Here is a 27,994-nt window from a genome sequence, read left to right as displayed (position 1 = left end):
GGAACAGATTCTTTGTGATGTTATGGATTTTTTAATAGACACCGGGGAAATTCACAAACACAGCACAACACGTGCAACGAATACGTCAGTTGCCTTTGAATTGACTTGAATAGCTTCACAAGTTCTCTCGAAACCTTTTCAATTCCTTATGCATTTATATCATTGATATTAGGAATTGCATACAATTTACATTGGACATTTTCTGAACGATGTAAGCATGTGATAATAAACTGGCAACTTGTCCAGGCTGGAACCCAGCCTTCGCCTAAGACCCGCTGGGATAAGACATGCTTAACGGTTAAATACAGAATGACAGCAGTTCACAATCACTCGGAAAAAGTTTGCCGTCTTGATTTTTACTGCACAGTTCTTCTAGAGGTGCACGGGTGAAGGTGATGCTCAACCAGCCATCGTAGAAAACAACAGCAACAAAAAAGGGAACAGCAAAGAATGACGGGAGAGAATAAAACACTCTCCCAGCTAAACAACAACAAAAACTTAAAGGTCCACTGTGTGAAATGTTGACAGCACGTTTCGTGTTTATATATGCTTGCTCTATGTATATTCTTAAATGTATGAGGACCGTCCTTGAGGTAGGAAAACCAAATGACTTTTATTGTACTGCGACTATACACTTATTTATGTATTTCTGGGCAGTCTGTTTAGCTTTTACCAATATAAAAATCATAACTCAAGTCAAATTTTACACACTGGACCTTTATATCATGAGAAACTTTCAAACAAAAATCTTACATTTTAACGCCCCCCCCCCCCATCCCCCCCCCCCCATCCTGTCCATTTAAATTAACAGGGACTGAAAATCAGTCTGCTGCTAACGCGGCCCCCCATGTCAGGAGCATTGTGCAGTCAGAGGGTCGGTGGCAGTGTCGCCCCAGAGTCACTGTGAGAGTTGGAGGTGTGTTGAGCAGACAGCCTCTCTGCTAGGCTGGAGGTCACTGAGTTGACCTCTGGGGTCAACAGACACGCTTTACGCTGCGTTTGTGTCTCAGGCAGCTGGGACCCGACTTCTTCTCCGCCTTGGTTCCGGGAGACGGCAAAGTGGGAGGCGGGGAGGCCTGTTTCCTGTGGGAGAAAACGCACACACGCACACACACAAAAGCAGAGACACAGGGGTGGTGAGATGAGACGAGGAAGCGTGATTGAGCGATGGTCCTGCCGCTGACGCGCCAGTGATTCATTATTGATGGCCGACTCCGGCGGCCTCCTGTTGACGGGGGCCGCTGCTGTGATCACACTGCAGCAGCCGCAACCTGCGCAAACCCGTTCCCGCGCCTTAATAATTCATCGGCTGTACGCACAAACACACACAAACAACAACATGACACTTTTGATTGGCCACGTATTGATTGTGATTACTCGTCGGGCTATCGGGTTACAATTCAGAACTGTGTCACGAACAAACACGTAGAAGGATGCTTTCTTTCTACCCGTGGTGATCTCAATGCACCAGGAGTCACTTTTGAGCAGATGCAACAATTGCAACTTGCATTAACACTTGTCCTAAACTTGCAAGCGGTGCTGGACTACACCCTGGACAAACTGAAATTTGATGAAATTTGATGAAATCTATTAAGATGAAATTTGGTGAAATAACAGATACAGGACATAGTCCTCTACGTCAGTCTCACACATCACATAAACACATCTTAAAAACCACATTATATACAAAATGTACAATGAATAAAAATAAATAAGATAGATGATTAACCACAAAGTCAGGATCACTAACAGCCGTAAAGTCTTTAGCCAAGCAGCATGGATTCAATCTGGTTTTAAAGGAATTGACAGATGGAACCTGCACAACCTCCTCTGGAAGTGGAAATAATCTTTTAGAAACATGTTTATAACATGTTTATAAAAGATGTTTATAACATGTTTATAACAGTGTGAAACTGAATAATTTTGTATGACACATTTGACATGATCTCACAGTGCACTAGTGTACCCAGATACTGTCAATAGTTTACAAAGATTTTTTTTCTCAATTCTGCCAATGTATTTTATTTTGTATTTTACAGAAGACAATTTAGAGTTGCCAATTAGCCTAATGTGCATGTCTTTGCAATGTGAGGGAGAAGGCGGCACCACTTACAGTAGATAGATATGTAGATAGTGGAGCTTTTCCTCACCTGCTGGCAGCAGCAGTCTCCCTTTGCTGCACCTGCTTCATCCTCTTCAACAGGCAATAAATCTGTCTCAGCGTCAGCTTTGGGGAATGGTGTGTCAGGCGGGGTCGGGGCGGGCAGCGAGGACCCCGATATGCAAAAAGAGACAGGTAGGCGGACCTGGGTCCTTTCCCAAACAGCTGCAGGGGCTGACCGTTGGCAAGGCAGGATGCAAACTGGTTGTCGTCAGAAAAAAAAAGGAAGAAAAGGGAGAGAGAGGTTGGTCAGTTGTCTCAATCTGCCGTTTTAATCAGGCACAATGGAAAGACGGGGAGCACAGCACAGAAATTGAACTAGAGAGCAGGTCACGGACGAGGACGAGAGTCACATCATTATCTAGATTATTAGATTTGTTAATATATTGTTTCATCATTTCAAGGATGTTCACAACATCCATACATGTCAAATTTGAAGTATCACTTCTCAAGATCTTTCAACTATTCTATATGTAAATAATAGATTTTCTGTGATATATAGTATTTTCTTTGGACTTGTTCACTACACTACAGGGTAACTCACAACATCCAACTCAAAAGACTTTAACTTTGACATCATCCTTCTGAATATATTTATTTGGAAGTTGAATTTTAACTAAAGTGATCTGGTTGACTTAACTCAAACATTCAGCTTTGCACTTCTGCACGGACAAATTAAAATGTACTTTTAACAGTCCTGTAATAATCTATTCTCCTGGACGCCCAGTGCTGTAGATCAGTAGTTAAGGTCGCCATGGCAAAAGTTGTCCACAAACACGTGAGTGAAGTCAGAAAATTGTTACGATTTTTTTTGCTCCCAACAACACACACTCACTCAGAAAAACTAGGACCATTCACACTGCGGCAATTCATCTCAGTAGATTGATTTACAGGGGCGACATTTGATCATGTAGATTTGCCTTTCTAACATTGTCTTCTCTCTCTCTCTCCCTCCCTCTCTCTCTCTCTCTCTCTAACACACACACACACACACACACTGAGAACCAGCTTAGCTCTGTCTCCAGCACATAACCACCAAGTTTACTGCACACATGTGTAAACACATTGAAATCCAGTCGCCCCCCCCCCCACAAAAAAAAAAAAAATACCCGTCAATTTCCGTATCCGTCGTGCTTCCCATTGTTGGTGCCTTGCATGTAACATTTATCTTAAAATCATTATCTTAAGCAATCAAAGTGGCCTTGCATGTCGTAGCCCAGACATAAAAAACCTATTCCCCTTCTTATGAATAATTCTTAACTGAAGATGCACACGGTGATCACATGCATCGAAAGGTACTCACTGGGACGACGGTTGCCATGGTGCGCTGTAGCTGCTCTGCCAAAAAACCAAAAAGAGAACTCTGAACTGTTCAAGTTTGACTCAGGCTTCTTATACTTGTCTTCATTTCCAGGCCAAATTATGGACCAATCGTCCTGGAGCGGAGAGAGATAACCCCGCCTACACCTGACATCACAGCTGTGAGGTCAGTACCACACACACACACACACACAAAGCCATGTTTCCTCAGGTTACACTGACGCGGCCCATTATTGAAGGCTCTTTTGTTGCACAGAGTATATTTTTAGAAGTGGCGTTACTTCGGGGAACAAGTCAAAAGGAAAAGAGGAAAGAAGGAAATGAGGAAAATATAAACACAAACAAGAATAGAAAGGACTAAAAGGCAGGAATGTGACATACCCTGACAATGCGGTGCCCCAGTGCGTTAATATAACATTACACATCACTGCTGGGAAGACAGTTAATCACTAACTCTGGTGTGTTTGTAGTCCAAACAGCTGAAACAGGAGAGGAGCGTAAAGTAACAACTCATCTGAAGTTGGTGTCGTTATTTGTATGAGTCAATACTGGTGATAAAATCTCTTTTAATTCTTTTTATATTCAACTTGCTGGCAAGTAATAACTGATGACAGTCAAGCCTGCTGGGTAAAAACAAAGAAAGAAAAAAAAAGTAGTAATAAGCTCAGTAATTTGGCCAATGTTTGTCTTTCACTGTCACAGTAGCTCAAACAAAGCTATTCACCTGAGGTGGGCTGATGCCAAGTTTGTAAACAATATATTAGGAAACATATTGTGGTGCTTGAACTTTTCCAACTTCATTGTTTCGCTCAGGTTTATTCCCTCTACCAAAGTGCTGAAAGAAAACTTTGAGTGCACGTAAAGCCATTTTACACCCCATGAATTCGTTGACTTTCATTTTCCCTCTTTCAAAACTTTGCCCACTTTTGTTTCGCGTTACACGGTCATCCAAAAAACGCAAGAGGGCGCTCTCGCATTGACCGTTATTGCCTTCAAAATGACCAGGAGTTTATGATGTCAGCAGTGTTTACGGGTGTTCAAGTCTTGCGTCGTAGTTGTTTATATATCTTTCAGGCCCTCTGGAATATGAATGCTAAAAATGATAAACAAATAGTAAAACATGCTGAATCACAAATGAATATGAGCGGGGTTTTTTGGGTTGTTTTTTTTTTTTGCTTTGCTTTACCGCTGCACTCACCTGCGGAAGGCAGGCTTTCCGACGTGACCCGAACGCATCGAGCGACCTCATCTGTTCGGTTAAGATAAGGCTGTGTGTTTATTGGGTGCTTTTGTACACACACACACAAAAAAAACACGCCATCGTCTTCCAGTGGAAACAGGTACTAGACTAATCCACGGATGAACAGTCGAAGAGGCAGGAATACATCAGAAAATCAGCGACTGTTATTCCAAATATCTGGTGTTGAGTCGTTTCACACGGAATCAATAAACAAATAATGATATTAAAAAAAAAATTATAAATCGCCAGACACTTGTTTAAAAGACAACGAGGAAGATTCGATTAAAGGCTATACCCGTAGTTTTAACCACGAAGCAGCGATGCTCAACATTTAACAATACTCAGCAAAAGTGTGAGAGGATTTGTTGTTCCGTGCATTGCCCTTGAATTTTAATCCTGTATGTGCGTTTATCTGCATTAAGACATGACGTTGTCTTTACTCGCACCCTGCAGCGTTTTCAGAGCAACAGGTGCATCTGGATGCGGTGCCGCGTTCAGGGAACGTTTCGCAATCGGTCATCGGCCATTGTCCGGGCTTCATTACTCCGCTTGATAAAACAAACGATAAAGTCAAACAATAACCAAATGAGGAAACTGTTTAAATGTGGTGAATTTCTCGGGCTTTGAAAAAGCCCCGTGTTGCTGCTTCGAACGACACGTACGACCGTTTTTACGAGCCTATCGAAGGACCGCAGACCCCGCCTCCTCCACCACCGCCGCCGTCCTCCAGATAGTTATTAAGTTTTGTACCCTCCGGATATTAACGGCGAAGTTGCACCGCCAGCGCGGTAGTCAGCTCGACGCTCCGGTCCTCCAGGGAGGTGACTCCGCTTTCTCCGCCGAGTTTTGCGCCCTTGGCCTGCCAGGTGGATGCCCCGCACGCTCGCCGTCAGGATGTCTCCGTCCACGGCCCCCCGGTACTTTACGGAGCGGGAGGTGGCCCGCCACCGCACCAAGGACTCCTGCTGGGTGCTGCTGGGGACCAGGGTGTACGACGTGACCGCTTTCCTGCGGATGCACCCCGGCGGCGAGGCGCTCATCCTCCGGCGCTCGGGCGAGGACGTGAGCCGGGTGATGGAGGGACCTCCGCACCGGCACTCGGAGAACGCCAGGCGGTGGATGGAGCAGTACTACATCGGGGAGTTGATGGGGGACGGCGTCGGCGTCGAGGACGAGGCACAGGTGAGTCGAAGCGCACCTGTAGCTAGCTCGCCCGACCTCGGGGTATAGTGAACAAACACACGTCCAAAGAGAGCGTTTACAGAGAAAAATGAGCCTCAGTTCCAGCCAAAGGTCAATAAAAGTAGGACTGCTGTCATTTCCCTCTGTGACTTTATCAGTTTTTACCCTCTTTAATTGTGGAAACAGTGGGAACAGGCAGTAGCTCCGCTACAACTTTACACCTGTTATTATTCCGGAAGTTTCCATCATTCTCACCCCCCACCCCACACACACACACACACACACACACACACACACACACACACACACACACACACATACAGCTTTGCCCGAGGAGATAAATATTATCTGCTAGTGCTGTGTGAGTCATTGCATACTTGAAGATTTGGCATTCTTCATAGCTAGCATTTGGAATGCTAGCTATGAAGAAGTAGTGGAGTTAGGGGACGAGGAGAAAAATGACACGCAAGAAGAAGAAGATGAAGAAGAAGAAGCTGATAATCGTGCAGTGTCTGTTAGAAAGGAGGGAGGGGCGCACAGGTGATGGGGTTGGGTGGTTGCAGTGGTGTGTTAATGAATGATTCAACAAGTGTGTGTGTGTGTGTGTGTGTGTGTGTGTGTGTGTGTGTGTGTGTGTGTGTGGGAAAACAGGTTTGTCTTGTCCCAGTTGAGATGGAAGAGAGTCCCGAGTCAAACCTTTTTTTTCTTTTTTCTTTTTTGGAAGGGAAACACAAACCTTTCCATGGCTGGGGGGTGGGTGGATGGGTGGTGGTTAATCCCACCCCTCGTTGGGCTCTCTGGCTGTCTTTACCTGTGTATCCACCCACCCCCCCCTCCCATTGTATCAAACAGGAAAAAAACTCAGAGACTTTGCATACATCTCCTGTCAACAGAGATGACATTTACATGGCTTCCCTACTTTTCTGCCGTGTGTCTGCGCGGATGTGTTTTTTTGCCAGCTGCAGGAATTGTACTGCGCCGTACTGCACTAATTAGCTGAGCTGGTTCAGATACGGCCTCCAGTGAAGGCACTCAGGGCGGCGACTGATCAGAATTTCCAGTTGATAGTGCATATGAACTAATGGTTTCTCAGGTAATGCACAAAGGTTATAAAAAGCCCAAGATGAATTCTGTCTTCTCTCTGAAAATTATGTTCTTGAAATAGTAAGGAACAAAAAAAAATTGAGCGCATTAAAGAACAAATGAATGTGAATTTTAACAATGGAGGTCAAGAGGTGGAGCCCACGAACTGAGCCCCGTGGACATTCCAAAGTTGCTAATGATTTATTGCCCTGACTCTAAATGTGTCCTCGAGGTTAAGCAACTAAACAAATATAACATCGTTCTCTCTCTCTCTCTCTCTCTCTCTGAAGTCACATTGTTCTCTGGGGCATAATTTAAATGCTATTGTTTTTGAATTGACTTACAAATGGCAACCAAATACCAAAACCGCAAATGAAACGTTCCGCTGAGAGGCTTTCGTTTAAGCTAGGAGCGAAACGAAAACAAAAACAAAACAAAACGAAAAACAAGCACGAGCTAAAGGCCATCTGTGGAGTTGTGTCAGATTTCTTTTTCCTGTTGACATGAACTTCAGCTGGTAGGCAGTAAAATAGGAGCAACCAGCATCAGTTAGACATTGAGACACAATTGTCAGCCCCCATCCTGCCATATCATGGTGTTGGGGGGGGAGTGGGGGGGGGGGCATAAAACAATATGTGATATCATTGAAACATAGATGTGGATCTCAACATCCGGTGTCTTTTTTCCATGTTTACTGCAAAGCAATGGCTCCTAGCTACACAGAGTGTTATTTTATTTGTAAAAATGATAATCATATGGGTAATCAGAAGTGATATTTTGGGTCGCCTTACAATTCCTGGGCTGTGCCAGTGCTCTCAGTCGCCAAGGTAAATCAATTCAATTTTGACACCGTAGTAAACTTACCGCGTTCCATAGTCACTCTGATCGATGTGGAATAGTCAAGCAAGCAAAGCTTATTGTGACTAAATGGTACAGGACAGCGCTTGTGGAGATGCTGCCGGGACTTAAACCTCTATCAATGAGGGTCCAGTGACACAATCGCAGAGGTTGATGGAAAGATTAGAAGAAACACTAATCTCCTGTTTACATTAGTTGTAATTGTACACTAGATGTTTGGTCCAAGGGAGGGGTATTTAGCTGCCCATTGTCTTGATGATTGACACTTTTTTTTTTTAGAGGTTCTCTGCCTTTTGCACTTTCAGAAATCATTAAGTTACTGTCGAATAATTTGAAGATGCTTTGGCTCAATGCGTTTATCTGGTTTAAAACACCGGCTTTCAAAGCTTTCAGAAACAAAGTCAGGGAGATACATGTTTCCTCCTCACTAGACTGTAGTCACAGGGTTGTGCCTTACATCTCATAACAGGAACGGCACTAATAAATATGAAAGTAGAGCCTTTTACGTTGTTTGTTGTCAGTGCCTGGTGTCCGTCAGAACTGTTGTGAATCGCACTACCTGGGAAAAACAATGCGAGTGATCCAAACACAGCAGGGCGTTTGTGAACGAGCGACTCCCATTCAAGCTAAGATCAGTGTGAGAAGGCTCCGCAACCCAGACTGTGAGTTGGTGTGTGTTCCTGTTCGTGCGCTTGGAGGTTTACAATCAAACACAAGTGATGTTTACACCGTCAACAAATTGGACTGCTTTAAATAAGGATGTTGAGGGTTTCCGCTCGGCCACAAACTGCCCTTAACGCCTCCACAGTTGTCATTATAAATCCACGAGGCTGCCATTAGAGGATATTTGATTCAAAACTTAAGTTCAGGTGTTTCCATGACCAGTTTTTTGCACTGTAACGTGAAAGGGTGGAGTCAGTGGGAGAAAAGGGACATTTTTGTATTTGTTAATACAAATATGTGGAGCACAACCCCGTTGTTGTTTCTCCAACAGAGAATTAAACATCTCTGGAGCCCTCGGAAGACCTGGGGTGGTCGCCGCTTGCAGACCTCTTCAAGTCTCACAACAGAAACTCGTGCTCTTCTGATCTGTGACCCAATCACGGGCGCGCCTTTGGCTTTTCGCTGTGCTTTTCAGCCATCTTGGTCTGGACAAGCGTTGAGCGATCGAGGCTTCGTCCATCGCCGACGAGGACGTGCAATTCCATACGTTCAAACTGCAGCTCTTTCTCCTTTGGGAACACACTTGACATGGAAATGGATTCCGCAGTATGTCCTGGAGAATGCAGCTCCAACGGGCACATAGTGGCCGGATTGTTTAACTGAGTGGAATCACAATTTGAGCGCACGTCAGTGAATGAATGAATGAATGAATGAACAACAGCGACACTATGGAGGAGCTCAGGGAGGAATGGCAGCAGCATGGACACCAGTCCAGGCTTCTTGGGAGTGCTGGGTAGAGACTTTAGAGGGGATGAGTCAATCCAAGTACAGGTGAAATTGAGAGGAGATTGCTAGGAGGAGGAGTAGGAGGAGAAGGAGGAGGAGGAGGAAGAGGCATTGAACGTGGAGGTTGTGATGTAGGCTGCAGATAAGGAGCTGTGGGTGGAATGCAGGAGGGCGAGTGGGTCACGCTGCTCCAGCGGTGGAATGTCAGACTTTCACCGTGCGTGGGTCCCTTTTTTTTCTCTTCAATGACGCAATTGTCTTTCATCCCAGGGCGAGAGGCGAGTGGAGAGTGAGTAGCGGTGCGGCGGGGCCACGGCCACGGCCACGGCTTGCACAAAGTTCAACGTTAACTCGAGTCGGTCAAAGTTAGTGTTGCAGTACTCGAGATTGGTCTTGGTCTCAACGCTACTCTTTATGGGTCTCGGTCTCGACTCTGAGGCCTTTTTTTACTCTGTCTTGTCCTCGGTCTTGGACTGGATGTTGCTGCTCAATTCAGAAGCAAACTTGAATTTAAAAAAGATACTGGTCATTTTGTTCAGTTTTGTTGTTACTTTTCTTTGATATTTACAGTCTTGGTCTTGTCTTGGTCTCGAACCCCAAATGTCTTGGGCTTGTCTCGATCTCGATACTCTCTAGTCTTGATAATGTCTTGGTCTCGGCCGGTGGGGTCTTGACTACAGCGCTAGTCAAAGTCACCGCGGACCTTCACGTCCCCAACCTGAGAGTCACTCGCCCGTTTAGCCGCCACGTTGTTTACCGCCGGTCACCATGGAGGCTGCCGACATGGCAATAGGCGCTCAGGTGGAGGGCCACAGGTGCTCCCACACCACCACCCACCCACCTATTACCGCAGCAACGCTTGGGAAGGAGAGTGAGAGAGAGAGAGAGCAGGCTGGATGGGAAGTTTCCTTCTTGTATGATTGGCGACTGGCCTTTCATTGGCTGGAGTGACGGGGGAAAAAAAATCAGTTAATCTTCAAACCTGTTTGCCTCGGCCACTTGCGCTGCGTGCCATTCACAATCTTTGCACCATCTTGTACCTTGGTTTCGACACTGGTTCCAGAATGAAACTTTTCTTGATACCGGCGGATACCCCCAAAAATTGCATTGCCATTACAGCACAAAACCTTTATTGTCCTGTTCACTGGCGATTCGAATCAGGATTTTCCCCAAATCAAGTTTGTGGTATTCTTGGCCCCACAATATTATTAGTTGAAAAGAAAAAAGAAAAGAAAAAAAGGATTTCAGAACATTAAATATGTGGCCTTTTTTTTCGCGACAGCTCTTCTCCGTAAAAAAAAATATTTATTGTACTGAAATGACGTCGTAACCGTAGAAGATAAGCATTTTTGGTGCCCAGCAGGTGTGTTTAAGGAAGGTCAGATTTAATTATCGTACCATTCCAGTGAATGGGGAGGAAGAGGACTGTTTGCATTGTTGGGTGGAGTTCTGTGGACAGGCGCTTTCGCCGACGCTGCGGACCGTGACAAAGCAGAAAGCACCTCAGTACCGGTGGTAGTCAGCTGATCGAGGAGCACCTGGAATTCTCAGCAGAAACCAATCTGTGTGTGTGTGTGTGTGTGTGTGTGTGTGTGTGTGTGTGTGTGTGTGTGTGTGTGTGTGTGTGTGTGTGTGTGTGTGTGTGTGTGTGTGCGGCCTGCCGTGCCCCCCCCCCCCGCTGTAGTATTTTACAGACTACTATAACCGCTCTGTAAATATGTCATTTTACTGCCACTTCAGCCTTAACGACCTTAATATATGTGGCAACGACACCACAATGTGGGGCAGCAGCAAAACATACTGCAGATGCATCGCATTACATCTGTTCATCTGATCATCGTTGATGCCAAAATAGAATTGTTCGGCCATCAGATCTCAAAATACAAGACTTGTTGTGCGCTGTTGCGGCGAGGTATGTTTCAAACATTTTTTGGCTGGTTTTTGCGCAAATTTCCCCCGAGGGGCTCGGACTCGTGTTCAAGTCCAATTTTTGCTCCGGAAGAAACCGCAAATACGCATGTGCAAATGTATCCATTAGCTTCAGCTGTATATTAAGCGGTTGTCTTTTTCTATTTTCAGACTGTTTTTAAAATGCAAAACGCGAATGCAAAGCTGAGGTCAAGTTGTCAGCCACTGACCGATAAATGCCCACTCAGATGGTAGATTGACACTTTTTTTTATTTTTTTTATCGCCCCATCTGTAGCTACAGCAGCATGTGCTCCTTAAAGTTTCTTTTGAATTCTTTTATTTTATTTTCAAAGTCTATGTGGCCGTCTAGAGGAACTTTGCGCACGCAAAATTAAATTTCCTGTAAAGGATTAATAAAGTACATCTAATCTAATCAAATATGTGAGTAGATGCAAAGCCCGTTCACGTCATGTGAGCTGGCGTGCAAACATATGGCTGCACCGTGCAGCTAACGTGTAGAACAATATGTCTGTCTGCCTGGGCTTGTTTGTTGCTGTGGTTATGAGGCCTTGAATTCAGTCTCTCCCATCTGTATGGTAACGCGACACCTTTCCGCACGAGCTAGCTGGCTACACGGAGCCTCTGATTCTGGCAGCGCGAGACACACACACACACATATACACATGCACGCGCGCACACACACACTGTCTCACACGCTCCACTGGATGGAAGGAGAGAGACGGAGTAGGAATCTTGAGTCCGCGTGAATCAGGTTTGACTGGTTCTTGGAGTTGGAGTGAGCTTGTTTGTCTGCGCACACGCACACGCACACACACACACACACACACACACACACTAACTCATTCTTTCCTATTTTGGGGATTAATAGAAGAAGTAGTTCCTGGAGCACAACTTGAGGATTCCTCGATTTCACTCTCCAATTCGATGTCCTTGTCGAACGGACCTGGGAAGATGGACGGGACTCGGCGCGTCTTGCATCGTCACTACTCGGTGGAAATGTTTACATTCTCTTGTCATGTGTTAAGTGAATGCGATGACAGGAGGGCGTGTTGTTTAGCTTGCGGGGCAAAAAAGACAATTTGTTGTTTTTGTCCAATTCAACTCGACTCGCAAGCGCCTGCCAGCGCGAGGAGCTTCAAGGCAACCGAGGTGACCGGAGTGTTTCACCTCAAACACGCAGGGAAATGTTTTGGAGTCCCGCAAATATGCTGAAATATTTTATCAACTGGATAAATGCAGGGGAGGCAGAACAGAATAAGTGTAGCACGCAGCAGTTTGACCAGCCTGTTGACGGTGATGTTCTCAGTGCTAAATCAGAAGGTCAGGAAAGAGCATTAAAAAGGACTTAAAGCCTTAAACGTTTGTGGGCCCTTTTTAAATGAGAAGATAAACTGCTCATTGACTGGCCCCCAGTGTTATGTATATAAACACTGGGGTCATTGTTTGACTGCGAGTTGATAAGAGTGAGAAAACCAATGGTAGAAACATTCCTCAGTTCGTTGAAGATTGACTCCCAGATGAGCCGAGGATTTAAAGTTTTGATCATATGCTAAACGGATTGATTCAAATTTTTTGAGTTTTATTATTTTGTTTTACTCTAGAAAGTAAAGTTTATCAAAGCCTCGTGCTCTCTCGTTTGCCGCGTTTTCCTGTGCGCCCGATCGATGTCCGACACAAATGTTCCGACATCACGGATCGTGTTTGGTGTCGTTGAACTCTCGTTGGTGCTACTGAACTTCAGGCTGGCTGGAACAGCAGCACGCATGCTTGATGTTGGTGTTGGTCTCGGGTTGACTGGGTCTTTGAATAAACAAGAATCCCGTAAGGTAAAATGGGAAAAAGGGGCTACAGTACCAGCAAAAGTGTTCATGTAATTTACACATGCGTTTACACGTCAGCGGACGTACGGGGGTCACGTGACCAGTTCACGTCAAGTGAGAATGGCGCGTTATGTTTGGACGGAGGAGGAGACGGAACATTTTTTTTTGCAAGTAATCAAAGGGAAAAATATCGCAACCATTCTTGACAGCAAACGACATCGAAATGCAGATTTACATTAGGAGCACTAAAGGGAAATGACGCCATGGTCTCGCGGGACGAGATTTGACGAGAACTATGGCTCGTGCGCTTCCACTCCGTTCGGTGGAAACACCTGGAAATCGCAATTGTACTTTGTCGAAACTTATCGACGTATCGCTTTTATTTTGAAAAAAAAAACTGTCATGGAAATTCAACTAGGGTTGCTTCCCGGCTATATCCATTGGTATAGAAGAGTGAGGACCACTTGTACCTGCACTGACCAAATGGCTGCTCTCACTGGCTGCGTAACCTGAAACCAGAAGGGTTATGAAAACTCTTTGCAGCACAAAGGTCATTGGCAGAGTCGTTGCCTTTGATGCTCCATTGTGTTACCTCCACAGATAACAAAACACAACTGACCTGCACTACATGTAATATAGATGTGTGTGTGTGTGTGTGTGTGTGTGTGTGTGTGTGTGTGTGTGTGTGTGTGTGTGTGTGTGTGTGTGTGTGTGTAAAAAAAAAAAAGAGAGAAGAGATTAGACATTAAGGTTAAAGGATTATTTAGAGTTCGGTGGTGTAACTTTCAAGTCATGATTCAGGATAACAATAATATCTTTAAATCGTTGTTTGCCTGGGAAAACCATCGGAAGCTGTCACCGTCGCCACCGCATCCGAAAAATGTTGAGATGGTGCACAGCATGGACTTGGTTAAACATTTGTTATGCACTTATTCAGCCTGGAGCTGCAATAAAATGAACCTGCTTAAACGGAAGGGATTATTGCACGCCATGTTATTCCAGTTATAATTATGTAGAAATTCCAGTCGTAATAATAATTAAAAAAAATAAAATTAAAAATAATATTATTTTCATTTTATATTAGTATGCTTATATTTTACGAATTTTATTTGAAAAAATATCTATAATTTAATATTGTTATTAATTCTGATCCAATCCCTCCACTCCAGCCTCCCTCTTCCTCCCCCCATCCTCCTCCTCTGCAGCAGCAGCAGCAGCGGATGGAGTCTGACTAGTTTCTGTGTCACGATGGTACCAGGCCACATCGCCGCCCTTCTCTTGCCGTCTCCTTTGTTTGTTGTCTCCCGTTCTTCCCCGTCACTCCTCCTTCTGGGAGAGGCCTCTCCTGATGTCAGCCTTGTTGACCCAAACCTCACCCCCGCCCTTTTCTTTCTTCCGACAGAATTTCGCTACAGTCTTTCCACCTAATTGCCATGCAAACCTTAAATGGCGGTCCAACAGTGGCCTGCTGTGCTGGGCCGTCTTTGCAGGAGAAAGGTGGAATCACGTCTTGTTAAACCATTTAATGGTAATCAAAGCAAGTTTTGCCAGAAGATATGATGCATTTTCTCCCCAAACGTTTTTGGAAACGTTGATTTCTCACAGGTAGATGGGAGAAATCACTGTGAAAACACTGCAACAAAAAGAAAAAGCGCATTCCAGGTTCTACCAGTCCTCGTTTCCCCGTCTGCACAGCCCACCTTCTCACAACCAAAGAAATTTAACCTGAATTTATAAAGATCCTCTATATGTAACTAGCCTTATGCCATAAGCTTATATTCAACAATGCAAATAGCATGCAAAAAAATAAAATGCGTCGTTGTGAAGTTTACTTATACGCAGATGCAGGTTTGATATATTTTGGAAAAGTCACTCTTTCAAAACTAGAATTATTATTATTTTTATCTTTTTATGAGATGGTATTTTTTATTTTCAATTATTTACAACATACATTTTCCCACTTCAAAACAACACAGAACCTGGGCCAATCAGAACCGTAAACTTAATAGGCTTCAACTGTCTGCCGCTGCAGCACATGTTGAAAAGGACTTTTCAGCATGAAGATAACACATGCGATTACAATAAAACCGTCAAAGCCTGTAGGAAACCTATAGAGATACCCGCACAACCAATATCTACGAATCCAGTGTTTATTTTCCAGCCATGCGAGTCCGTGCCTACAGCGGCAATACGAAAAACTCCTCAGGCTGTTGCTGCATGTGGGTCGACCTCGTTATTTCCCCCCATCTCATCCCTTCCCTCTTTAAAGATTGCATAATAACTCAGATTGACTATAGGCTGGATACCTACAGCTCTTTGACAGCGCCAATAGTAACAGCATACACCAAAAATATATCACTTTGTTTTCTGTTGTTTTAAAGACATTAGACGGTCACGTGATGCTTTAATGATGTAGCCTGAGCCATGGGATTTTCATGGCCATTCTTTCCATCGTCAGCTCCCTGCAGAGAGGCTCTGCGTTGTGCAGGGGGAGACGGTTTGCCTTATTTAATTATCATGCAGTCGACAGTGCATATGCTTGTGTGCGAAAGCGTTCGCCTATTTGCTGCGACGTGAGGTGTGTGCGTGTTTGCGTTACCCGTTTGCAAAAGCCGCCGAACAAGGGAAAGCTTCATCATTGTTTGGCAAATACCCGCTGGGCGTGGCAGAGAGTGGAAGTGAAAAATGCAGCAAATATTGAATCACAGCCCATATTGGTATATATATTTGTCAGAATATAACCCAAAAGATGATTTGCAGTATTTTTTAAGTGTTTTTTTTTCCCCAGCCTTTCAAATACCGAAGCGCTCTCAAAGCTTAAAAAACAGTGAGGTCATAATGACAACAGCAACCTTGCATTACTCACTATGTCGCGTGAGGACGGTTTATGACTGTTGCGAACACAGAGGGTGTGTCGCCGTATCATTGCTGAGATAAAACTTTTTATGTTTAATTTACGGTCTTGAGTGGTTTTATCTTGCTGAGCACAGACGTGGACGGAGGGACAAATTCGGCAGACTGCCTGCCTCACTCTTGTGTCCCTGTCAGAACACACGCCACCATTAGAATCATGGAATGCAGCACAATTATAATCTATCACAACAGGCTTGAACGGACCACACCAGATATATATTTCTTTTCTTGTATGGTGCTCAATTTCAAAATAAAATTGTCATTGCTCAATAACATTTCTTCGTTCGACTTCCAAGATGACAGAGTTCCCAGTGTTATCTAATTTAAAATACACCTTGTGTTTTTATCTCTTTTTAAACGGTGTTTTGCAGTATTTATATAGTAGAGTTTAGCTGATGTCTTAATAAGGTGATAATTGTAATTTTGACATCAGCGATCAGTGAAAAATACAATAAGCTTATTTAGTCTTCACTGAATAACTCATGTGTCCGACTCAAAGTCAGACCATAATTGGAAGTGTTTTGGTGTAATTGTGGCTAAAGATGGTTGATCTGGTGGCGCCGTGTCACTTCCAACATGGGATGGCTCGTCTAAGAGGGAGGCGGGCAGCTTAATGGGGGGGTGGGGGGGTAATAACCTTGCCTCCGGCGGTGTTGAATTGCTACATGTGCATGCACGGCTCTGAAACCAACCAGCTTATAAATATTTCACTTGAACTGATGGGAGCTTCACAGCCTGACAACTCTGACTTCAGAAATCTATTATGTGCTGGACAAAGGGATGGCAGATATTTAACTTGTGTTACCCTGAGAACTGAAGCGTTTGCATTATTGTCATTTTTTTGGATCATGATAGAGATATAAACCAGTTTCTCTGTATGCATGACGCTTTTACTTCTTTTCCTACCATTATAGGAGTTTCTTCTTTGTGTATTTTTTTTTTTTTTGAGCGGGGTGTGGCATCGGGTCACTCGAGTGGCTGTTTCTACTGGGCAAGGGCAGAGGAGCAAATGTTTGATAAATGATAACGCTTGACCCTCACCGCCTTGTAAAGTGTCTGATTTGTGGCCTATTGAGTTACATCTGAACTCAGCGGTGTGTTGTTTAAGTCTGAAATTGCCTGCTGGGGAAAAAAGCAGGAGGAGAGATGACGGTGTTCACTCAGTGGATGCTCAACATTAAAACAATGTTGCCAGTTTCCACTCACTCACACATTTATATTGAATATTACAGCCATCCTAGAGACGTGGTCCTTGCTGTTTCATTTCCACATGCGGGTATCTTGTCCTATGTTACTCTGTATACCTTTCCTTTTTTTAACTACAAGTTGTTTCAACCACCTCATAGTGGACTGTGGACCATGTATGTGGCCTGGGACATGGTTGAAAATCAGTAACTGATGAGTAAAAAATCATTTTAACAGCCCGTCTCTTGGGTGTTTGTTTGGCATTGGCTGTGGAATGACATGCAATGGTGACAGGAACCTTGGCTCTTGCCCACCGCACCACCACCTCACACCACCGCACCTCCCAGTGATCAAAAGTTGAGGTTTATCTGGAATTTGAGAGCAACCCTCAAATACAGTGTGTGGTGATGAAGCTGTTTGAAAGATCTGGCAAATCAAAGAGCAACACCAGCAGGAACCAAATGACTGTATTTAAAATCCTCATTGCTTCTCCCGTTATTTCCTCAGTTACTCACTCACTTGCTTACTTGTTGTTTTTCCTCAGACACTGAGGGAGAGGAGGGCTCCCAGTGAACGGACAAAAGCGCAAATGGCCCAAAGCACAACAGAGACGAAGCTGAAAGAGGACGACGACGACGACGACGACTCTCCAGCCAAGCTCTGCAGCTCTGTGGACTTAGACAAGGTGCGTGCATGTGCGCATTGCGGTGGCTTTAGCGGCAGAGGAGTGACTGGCCATCAGGTTATTCACCCTGCCGGATCTCAAACGCATCCCTGTGCCCCTCGAGTCACACATGTAAAACATATTTTTGTCTTTCCTGTTATTTAGAATTTAGGCTAAAATTTGAGCCGTCTATCGTCACTGTTAGCATTGAGTCGCGTCTGTTTGCTGTCAATTTGGTTGATACAGGAAAATATTTTTTTTTCTAATTTGAAAGCATTTTTTCTTTTATATGCAACATGCATGGAAATTTGGAAGACGATCGGACAACCCGTCTGTGCTTTTATTTGAACTTTTCACTGCCACTTCAACCAGACAACTGTAGCTCCTCCAGCCATCCAACAGGTGCGAGGGTGCGCAATTACTTCCAGTGCAATTTCTGAACTCGCAACCCTCAAATACGACTGTGTGGAAGGATCTACGCTGCCTGCATCCAGTCGCCTTCTGCTTATCTTCTTCTCCCTTCTTGCTCCCCGAGAAGACGATGAAGAAGAAAGAAGAAAGAAATCCGGCTGGTTATGGAATCCATGCAGTTCTATGACCGATTGAAAATGATTATCTGAGGGTGTCAACATGGACGAGTAAAAACCCCTGAACCGAAATCTTTAACTCTTGTCACACATAGAGCCGCCGATACAATACAATACAATGCAATTACCTATTGTTGTCAAAATCAATCAAAGACTGGACGCTTAAAGCCACCTGATATGTCAATCACAGCCCTATCACCATTACTGTGTGCATATCTAATGTCGTCGCAGCCCGGTCCTCATCATGTCTCCCAAACAGGCTATTGTCCTCCCTCGTACAACAAGACACGTTCGCCCATTGTGCGCGTGCAGTTGCGACGGAGGAAACTGTGTTTTCCATAACGTCCTCTGCAATGCACAGCGATGATGGTTTCAACCGGCCCACCTCGTTCGCTCTGTTGCCAGGCACCGGTCCAGCGAGTGATACGCGACTGAGTGTCGTCTCTCGAGTCCCCAGGACTCGAAGCAGCTACGCGGAAGTGTTCACCGCCCTTTGCAACGCTGCAAACCTGGGGTTTTTAATCCCCACAGCCCAGCCGTCATTCTGACTCCTCTTTACAGGGCGTCAATTCAGTTTGACACTTTGATCCTGTTTTTATAAGCCAGTCAACCATAAAAATCCATTTTCTTATTGCCACAAATAAAATTGCTTTGCCAGAGGCAGCTGACATGGGGACAATCGAGAGAGAGAGTCGGGGTGAAATGTACACGCTGCTCATCCAAGAGAAGTTGAGAGCCTATAGGATTGGGGGACCAGGAAGGTTTAAGGCTCAAGCAGCACAGAGAGGGGAAATCCAAAGGGAGACAATAGGGCAGGAAGCACTTTGGGTTGTGAAAGGCAGGCGTGTGTTTGGTCTGAGCTCTCTCTCCACTGTGGACACACAGGGAGTGCCATTGAATCAGATGAAATAGTAACAGCTCCACTCGGTGAGAAAAATGGGCCACGTTTACTCAGTTCTTTGTCGTTACTCAAACCTTTGCTTAGCACTGTCGCGAGCTAGGCTACTGCTACTGCTAGCGGGAGTATCATGCAGCACACTCCCCCTGGGCCCAGCAGTGCGTTGTTTTTACCATTACCTGCGGGGAGGCTAGCATGAAAACGTAAACTGTGGCTTTCATACCATTCTGTATCGTGGTAGTTCTTGAGATGTTACAAGAGGTTCGTTTCCCGTTTTGCTTGGGACTGTTCTCCGACATAATTTGCACTTAGCGTTAGCCTGTACTTTGTCGGACCTGAGGTAGCCGAACCAATTCCAAATCACCGAACTGGTATTGCCTTTCTTCGCCACTATTTCATCCTGCTGGACGTTTTCAGATTCCTCCTCACCCTCGGTGTCAGGGGTACAGTTCTCAGGCACATTTTGGACAGTTTCTTCACTTCCCTCGACTTCTGATTGCTCCTCGCTACTCATTTCTACATGTTCCTATAACTAGATTTAGCGGACGGCTGTGTGTGTCGCCCATCTGAGTTGTTGTGAGCGAGAGGAGGCGGGTGGAGGGAAGGAAGCGCGCCGTTGTTTCTCTGCTGGGATTGGCTGGGTTATCGAAATAACACCTCATGCATTTATCATCGTTATCGTGGAGTTTTTAATCGCGATTGTTATCGTAATCATTTTATCGCCCAGGCCTATTTAAAGTGGTCACAAACATTTACCCACATGCTGCACGAGCACTGTTCCGTCCAGCTCAGAAGTGGATGTTTCAGCAACACATCCAGTGAACAAGAACTACATCAGTTTGGTCGTCTTTTGTCCCATTAACGATAAACACCGACAAAATAAATCTCATTTGTTTGTGTGCATTTGATGCAGCCAAACTTTTTGAAACACACACAATAAAATTCTTTGTACGTTTATGTCTATGTAATGACAATAATCAGGATCGAGGACAATTTTTAAGGGTGTCTGAAAACAAAAAAAAAACTGAAAAAAATGTGTAACAGTAGTTGCAACGTCAACCCATAATGTCATCTTGCCAAAATGTGTAAAAACACTGTGGATGGGTGTGAGTGCAAATACACGTTTGTCTCTGCACGTCGGCCAAGTGTTGAACTGCGAACTTGTCGATGGTGTGATGTGCCTTCACCTCACGACTGCCATGGCTTTCAAAACCTCCCAAATAAGAACTTGTGTTGAGATACCAAACATTAAAACCCTTGACTTGCACAAAATGACAGTGACGGACATAAAACTACCTGTCGCTGCACATTATGAACATTTGAACTAGGGATGCGCCAATACCGATACCAGTATCAGGTATCGGTACTGATACTGAGGTTGACAATACCACCACACAGATACCAGTTGTATATTGTATCGATTATTAGTGACAATTAGTGATGAGGAAATACTGTATAATTAAATACTGTATAATTGCTCGTCTCATTGGTTCATCACCCGGTGCCCCTCTGTATTTCGCACACTGATGTTTACCATTTTGATCAGCACGTAGCGACGTCACAATGACTTCGACGTCAACCCGCGTGATGCACGTCACCTGATGGATCATTTCATATCCCTGCTGCACCGTCAAATGTCTTATTTTCCATCTTGTGAGACCTCACTTCTTCCTTTTCCAAGAAACAAGAAGAAACACAGTGTTACTGAAAGGAGAACAAAGTGGTCTGCCACAGGGTAAACGGTGGTGACTTTTTGACTGGCAAGCTGACCCATTGAGGAAGAACATAAAACCAGAATCTGGAAGCAAAATCTTCCACAGTGTGAGTACGGAAGGTACCGAGTGACTCACGCGTGGTCGTGAAAGTGCGTGTCACACTGTTATTCACAAAGTGAAAATGGCTGTTCAGAAAAAAAAGCACAAGAATAGATTTGTTTTTGGTTTTTTTTGTTTTTTTTACTGTAGTCTCCTTGTTCTGAAAGTCTAGTTTTAGCAAGGTCAACCATGCCCATTATTACCATTAAAACCCAAAGTAAATTGCTTTGCTGGGCCGTGGCGCGTGTGCAAGTCATGATTTCAAAGAAAGAAAAGCAGAAGAGGGAAGAGGAGGGCAACTTTAGATTAGATTCAATATTAGATTCAACCTTATTTTCAATAAAATACGGAGCAACGAAATTCAGTTAGGTATCCAACCAGAGCGCTTAGCGGTGAATTAAATCCGACAAGAAAAGAACAAAGGCGTGACGTAGCGAGTGTAGACGGGGAGGAAGAGACGGGCGTCAACCTCTCACCCTTTTCTCTGTCACCAGTTCTACTCACGCAATGCATGATGCAGCATGATTACCCAACGGGGAGCAGAAAGAAGCTGGACTCTTTGGATTTTTTGCCTGCGTGGTAATATCTAATCCCTTCCATCTAATCAGCGTGGAACCCCTGAATCTACAGGACAGTGGTCTGCAGAGGTGTCGTAAACTAGATTACACCGCGTGCGCAATTATCTGGTCTTCTCCAAATCATCTGCGCACGGCGTGCGTGGCGCCGTCTTGCCGGCCTTGATTGCAGTTCATTCGTCAGTACTTTTACATAAACGAATTGCGCTCAACATGGTTTCAGAAACAGCAATTCAAAATATGCTCTTTCTTTCCCCAATCAAACACACAACAATCGCTTGGGTCAAACACTAAACATTTAGTTTTTGTATAGTTTTAGAGCCCTTGTGCTAATTGCCTGACCTAAACCCTGTAACAGCCTGTGGGTGTTACAGGGTTTAGGTCAGGCAGGTCAGGTTCGTTTTTCCCCTCCAAATCTTTATTTGAAATCTAGTAATGCGAACACGGTATAAAAGCACGTTGTAAAACGCATAATCGCGCCACAGAGAGGTGACTCTCGGGTCAGTTGGCGTTGTTTCTCTCTTCCCACCCCCCCCCCACCCCCCACCCCAAAAAAAAAACGTGTTGCGGACGTGTCCCACGTGAGGCACCTGAGAAGGCTGTCGTGAGCTGGCACGGTCCCAGTCAGCCGCGACCTTTGAACTCGGAAGGTGGAGAGCGATTCTGTGAGACGCGGCACCTCAGATGGAGCGATGCAGTAAAATCAAACAAGTGCAGCCACTTCCTGGTCCGAGCGGGCTTCAAGCACTTTTATTCAGCTCTCTGCTGCCACCTGCTGAAATGAATAGTGTCCCGCAACGCTACTGTTGGTGCACATTAGTGATGGGGAATTGGGACCGGTTCGTTGGCAAACGACCCATCACTCGTGCATAATATTCCCCGTCGGGGTGTCGCTGAGTCTGAACCCGCATTGTCTCTGTCTGACCCTGACCCTCCAGGACTTGGTGGACTGGAGGAAGCCCCTGGCCTGGCAGGTGGGACACCTCGGAGAGAAGTACGACGCCTGGGTCCACCAGCCAGTCGACAGACCCATCAGACTGTTTGGAAACCCCCTCATGGAGGCCGGCACCAAGACCTCCTGGTTCGACACAACACCTCTTCAAAACCTGCAGGGGGGGGGGCTGGGGGGTTGGGGGTGGGGTGGGGGGGATGAGTCAGAACATTACAGGGAGGACAAGATGAGATGGGCAATGTAACTTTTTGTGCATGCGCAAGTGCTTACATTGAAACTGCTATTCAATCAGACTTCATCCTCACGTATTTATTTGTCTCAGACCCGCTCTCTTATTTGTGCGCTGCTAAAGTTTCAAAGTATCACATACAGGCCACCGTGCTTTCAATGCCGTTCAAAACTAAGATGAGATTCATCTCATAAGAAGTTAAGCAGCAGACTAGATTGGTTACATGATGCCTCCAGTCACATTTTCAGCATTGCTTTTTCTAATCACTCTAATCGCATGAGCACCATCGGCTCTTCGTGCCGGTTCCAGCTCCTCTAAAAAAAGAAATACACTGCATCGCTCTGACGTGCGGAAACCTCCTCGCTCTGGGATGAAGCGATACATCCTGTCAAACCCCCGACTGCCTCAAGTCTCACTGGATTCCTCGGCCCTGGCGGTGATGAACTGTGTTGCTGCGTCTCCTCCCACAGGTACTGGGTCCCAATCGTGTGGCTTCCCATTGTGTTTTATTTAAGTTGGTACTGCTACACCACTCTGGCACAGGGGACCTCCAGGATAGCTATAAGTTCAGGTAACACACACACACACACACACACACACACACATTCATATGTTGCCTTGACTAAATGTTAGTTATAATTAGGGCTTTCAAACGATTAATTATTAACGATTAATCGCGATTAAACTCTGAATTTCCAAAGTTAACATAGTTAAATTCTGTTATTATCTTTCCTTTTTACGTCCATATTTATGTAATGTAATTCTAAAAAGTATGTCTCAATTGGGAAACAAATGACCACAAAGAAAGGATTCCCTTTTGTGTTTTTGTTTTTTTTCTGACGTGCATTTAGACCCACTTATTGCACACACATTTTGCTGACTGAAACAAAACATGACCTCAGTCATAAATCCAAAAGAAATATGTTAGGAGGGTGCAAAGAACACTTTTCTTTTATATATAAACACAAAGAACCACAAGGAAGATGGAAAACTGAGTTCTGCCCTAAGCTGAATCGTGCATCTCAGGCAATGTGCTCCAAAAATTAAAGTGAAAGTTAAACTTTGCCCTCGCAACGGCTACTAGGCTACTACAAGTTTCGGTTAGTATACCACGTCCGGTCGGGGGGGGAGGGTAGTGAAGTGTGGTTGCTTCCTGTCTGTATGTGTTGAAAGTCATCGCTACTGCTTGAGGATCTTACTATGGGTGAATGGAAGCGGCAAAAAGGTTTGTGATTAAAATGCGATTAAAACAAATCCAGCATGTTATGCCTTGCATTCAATCTCGTCGCATTCAATGCATTAATGCCGGACAGCCCGAGTCATAAGATTTGCGCAGGCTAGCCAAAAGGGTCGGTTCACGCAATAACACAAAGACAAGCATGTGCGCATGCACACGAAAATGATACCCACCTGCATAAGTGATCTTTGCTTTCATGTTCATGAAAATACCTGCACGTCCACCAACCCCCGACCTCATCTCTCCACATTCTCACCTCGTCAGTCATCCTTTCAAAGGTCAAGTGTGTCATATTTGAAGATTTCTAAGAACAAACAGTGACATCAAGTGGTTACAGGAGGGGCAAATCCCTCTTTTTTTCTCTCTTTTTGCACGATCAGGACACGGAAAAAAGCCAGATTTTACACACTGTGCCTTTAAATGTCCCGGTTGTCTGTGATTGTCACCATCTGTCCTTGTGTGCACGTGTGTGTGTGTGTGTGTGTATGCGTGCGTGTGTGTGTCCTCAGACTTCTCCATCCCGATCCACAAGTACATGTTCCCGCCGCTCTTTCTGCTGGGCTGGTTCTTGTGGTCGTTTGTCGAATACTGCATCCATCGCTTTGTCTTCCACATGAAGCCCCCCGCCCACAACTACTACCTCATCATGCTTCACTTCCTCCTGCACGGGCAGCACCACAAGGTAACACACAGACAGATGCATCGACACGGGTTCCCCTGGTGCGGTGAAACCAATGAGCCGTCTCTCCGCAGTCTCCGTTTGACGGCTCCCGCCTGGTCTTCCCGCCCGGCCTGGCCTCCCTCGTGGTGGGCAGTTTCTACGTGCTCCTCCGCCACACGCTGCCGGAGATCCTGGGGATGAGCGTGTTTGTTGGCGGACTGTGCGGCTACGTGGTGTACGACATGATCCACTACTACCTGCACTACGGCTCCCCGAAGAGAGGGTCGTACATGTACAGCCTGAAGGCCTACCACGTCAAACACCACTTCGAGCATCAGAGATCGGGTGAGCAGGGCGGAGATTGTTCCGTTCATTTTTTTTTTAATCCCTCCCACAACTTCTCACTCAGTACGTTTACACACACACACACACACACACACACACCGCTTAAAAGTGTGTAATATCTGGAGCTTTTGAGGAGAAACAGTGACATCAAGTGGTCACATTTTAGATTGCAGCGCCCTTTACTCAGTTCCCTTAAGGACGCCGCGCCTTCCCTCTCCTGAGCTTGCCATTGAACTACGGTGGCCTGCGCACCCAAACCTGGATACCTCGTCCACCTTCTTCTTCGTTGGTTTATTCGAAGACGCGAGCGTTCACCTTAAATGCAAGACATCCGTCAGGCAGCTGGATTGTCCGCACTGGGCTCCCTTAGAGCTATGGCAGTGCAAGATGGCAGCTGACTGGGAGCAAGACCCTTGCTCCATGTATATTCTTATATATAAATAATGACCATTCTAAGGGTAGGAATAATTACTTTTATTGAACTGCAAGTATACACTTTTATTAATGTATTTATCGTATTAATTCGATTTAATCGGACTTCTGTCCGTGTTTTAGATTTACTAACGGGAATGTGTACTCCTCCTCAACACTAGGGGGCGATATGCGTAATTTCAGTGTGTCGATATGGCCTCCCTTCTCCGACTAAGGCGTATTACATGAAGGAGAAAAACTTGAATTCTAATGGCATTGTCTTGGGTGTCTTAATTGGCGTTGGAGAACTCAAGTAACACATTTACATGTATTGCGCTTCACTTGTCCAGTTGTAGTCGGATTAAGCAAATACTTTGGGTTTTTTGTTTTTTTTCAAGTGTGATGTAAACCTACTGAATATCTTCTTTGCCCAGGTTTTGGAATCACTTCTACGTTCTGGGACTACCCCTTCAACACAGTGATCCCCGATGAGAAATTCTAGCACACACAGAGGCTCTTCTGAAGGGCCACAGGACTTGTAGACCACCTCCTCATGCAGTAACCCTGAAGCCCCTCAACCAGCTTTCACAACCAGGGAGGAGAGTCCCCCCCCCCCCCTCCCTCCCCCACCTGGCCGCTGCACATAATCCATGCGGACACAAGAAAAATGAAATTAAAAGGCCGCTCTCTGATTCCACTCAGCGACTTTTCCTCGCTAGTCTGGATCCCAAACATCCAAACTGTGATCACGTCTGCACTACTGCGAGGCCTCCCAGTGCCATTTGTAGAACCGAACCGTCCGTACTCCTCAGTCTCCTTCACCCACCAGCCAAATCTTCGTCTGATCGATCGCCGTCACATCGCCACAATGCACAGCCGGAAGGGGAGGCCAGGACCAGAAACGAGAGGGGCTTAGGGCCAATTCCAATTCCTCCCTTGACTCCTCAATTCACCCTAAGTTTAGCAGTTTGAGTGCAGACGCTCCATTTCATCCGTCGGAGCTCTACAGGTCCACCGTGGCTGTAGAATCCCACGAGGCAGAATTAAAAATAACCACCCGGAGACAGTCAGAAGGCGGGACGGGGGGGACGGAAATGTGCGCGTTGCGAGCGCTACGTGGATTTTGTCTAAGCTTTTTTTTCCAGAGTGAGGGAGAGTACACAGGAAGTGACGGATGGAAAGTGGAAGTGATAGAAGACGGGCGGTGAGTGTTGAGGGAGTGTTTCTAGAGACTGAGTGTCAAAGAGCCCCGAACTGGTAACTGACTCAGGAAAAACAACTTTCTTTCTCCTTTTCCCCCGATAACAGGTTAGCAGGCAAGTACACCAAGATTTTGCTGACCTCACCAGGCAGTCCTTCCACCCCCCCACCCCCCACCTTAACCCTCACAAAAAATATAAAATAAAAAAAATGAGAAATAAAAAAAAAATCCAATTTGACTTGATGGGTGTTACTGCAGAATGCTCTGTACTGTTAATCATGTGTAAAACTGCATTATACTGATCCGAAACCCCTGAGGAGAATATATTTTTGCAGGTCTCTCGTCATATTTCCTGTTTAATTCTCGGCGTCACTATCGATGCGACAAAGATGTAGAAATTATTTTGTATTTTGTAAAATGCTTTGTACAAAAAAAGAGATTGTCTAATTGCGTGAGTTTAAAGCTATCGGAGGAAAACTGGCGTTTTTATTGGGTAGAATTAAAAAAGAGAGAGATGCATTCACATGCAAAGAAGAATGATAGCGTTTGTTTAATGTGTGTGTTTGAGAGAGAGAGAGAGAGAGAGAGAGAAAGAGAGAGCTGAGGCATGAGGCGGGTCAGCCAGACTTCCTGCTTAGGGGATCTCCGTGTCAAAAGTCACGTGGTCAGTGAGGTGACCACAGTGGGTTTATTATTCCCCATTTTCCCGGGATTAAAGCAAAAATGGTATTTCGGATCGATTCCTTTATCCCTAATTCCTTCCATGTACGAGTCACTAATAAATTTGGAACTGGACACAACCCCCACCCAGGATGATGATGGACGGGCCATCTGACAGGACAGCAGGAAGTGGTGGTCATGACTTGCAGATACTCAGACAGTCTCCTCTATTGACTGGCAGAACAAACCTACTTGGTTTGGTGCATTCGCCCTAAAGAAGGGAGCGCAACGAAAACGTGCTCCGACAGCAAGCACACTGTTGTTGTTGTTTTTTTGGTTTTTTTTTAACACATTTTTTCTAATTTAAAAGAAAAAAAGCTTCTGCAGAAATGACTGATGCAGAAATGTGATTCTATGCTATGCAGCTGCTTGTTTTCTTCCAGCAATAAGAATAAAATCCTCAGAGTAACCTTTTAAAAAAAACAAAAGGGCTGTTTGGTTACCAGGATGTGCAGACGCACGACTTTGTCTGTCTGAGCAACTCTGCACGTCCTGCAGCTGTTGGTGGATGATAGCAGAAAAGGTGTCACGGAGAAATAGTTGCTTCAACATAAACTGT

The 27,994-nt window shown here is 45.1% G+C and overlaps 1 protein-coding gene and 1 long non-coding RNA gene across 5 annotated transcripts; one reads left to right on the top strand and one right to left on the bottom strand.

Moving 5' to 3' along the window:
* Window positions 1-8: 8 nt before the first annotated feature.
* On the bottom strand, window positions 9-6,506 carry LOC142899349 (uncharacterized). Of its 4 annotated transcripts, none has more exons than XR_012928726.1 (5): window positions 6,207-6,506; window positions 4,206-6,153; window positions 3,465-4,104; window positions 2,151-2,362; window positions 9-1,083 (listed from the first exon to the last, which is right to left on the bottom strand). It is a non-coding gene; the product is annotated as an uncharacterized LOC142899349 (long non-coding RNA). The 4 variants fall into 4 exon arrangements; XR_012928727.1 differs by having other exon boundaries at window positions 3,465-4,101; XR_012928725.1 differs by having other exon boundaries at window positions 3,465-4,560; window positions 4,680-6,153; window positions 6,207-6,505.
* fa2h (fatty acid 2-hydroxylase) lies at window positions 5,592-27,863 on the top strand. Its single transcript, XM_076042906.1, has 7 exons — window positions 5,592-5,903; window positions 17,686-17,826; window positions 22,618-22,760; window positions 23,331-23,431; window positions 24,607-24,779; window positions 24,851-25,103; window positions 25,949-27,863. The coding sequence occupies exons 1-7, from the start codon at window positions 5,592-5,594 to the stop codon at window positions 26,014-26,016; spliced, it is 1,191 nt and encodes a 396-aa protein (XP_075899021.1). The 3' UTR covers window positions 26,017-27,863.
* The last annotated feature ends 131 nt before the right edge of the window (window positions 27,864-27,994 follow it).

This window comes from Nelusetta ayraudi, unplaced genomic scaffold (assembly GCF_046127955.1).
Source record: "Nelusetta ayraudi isolate G7.1 ecotype Tasmania unplaced genomic scaffold, CSIRO-AGI_Nayr_v1 ptg000071l, whole genome shotgun sequence".
Classification (NCBI taxonomy): Eukaryota; Metazoa; Chordata; class Actinopteri; order Tetraodontiformes; family Monacanthidae; genus Nelusetta; species Nelusetta ayraudi.
This window is presented reverse-complemented; position numbering and strand designations above follow the sequence as displayed.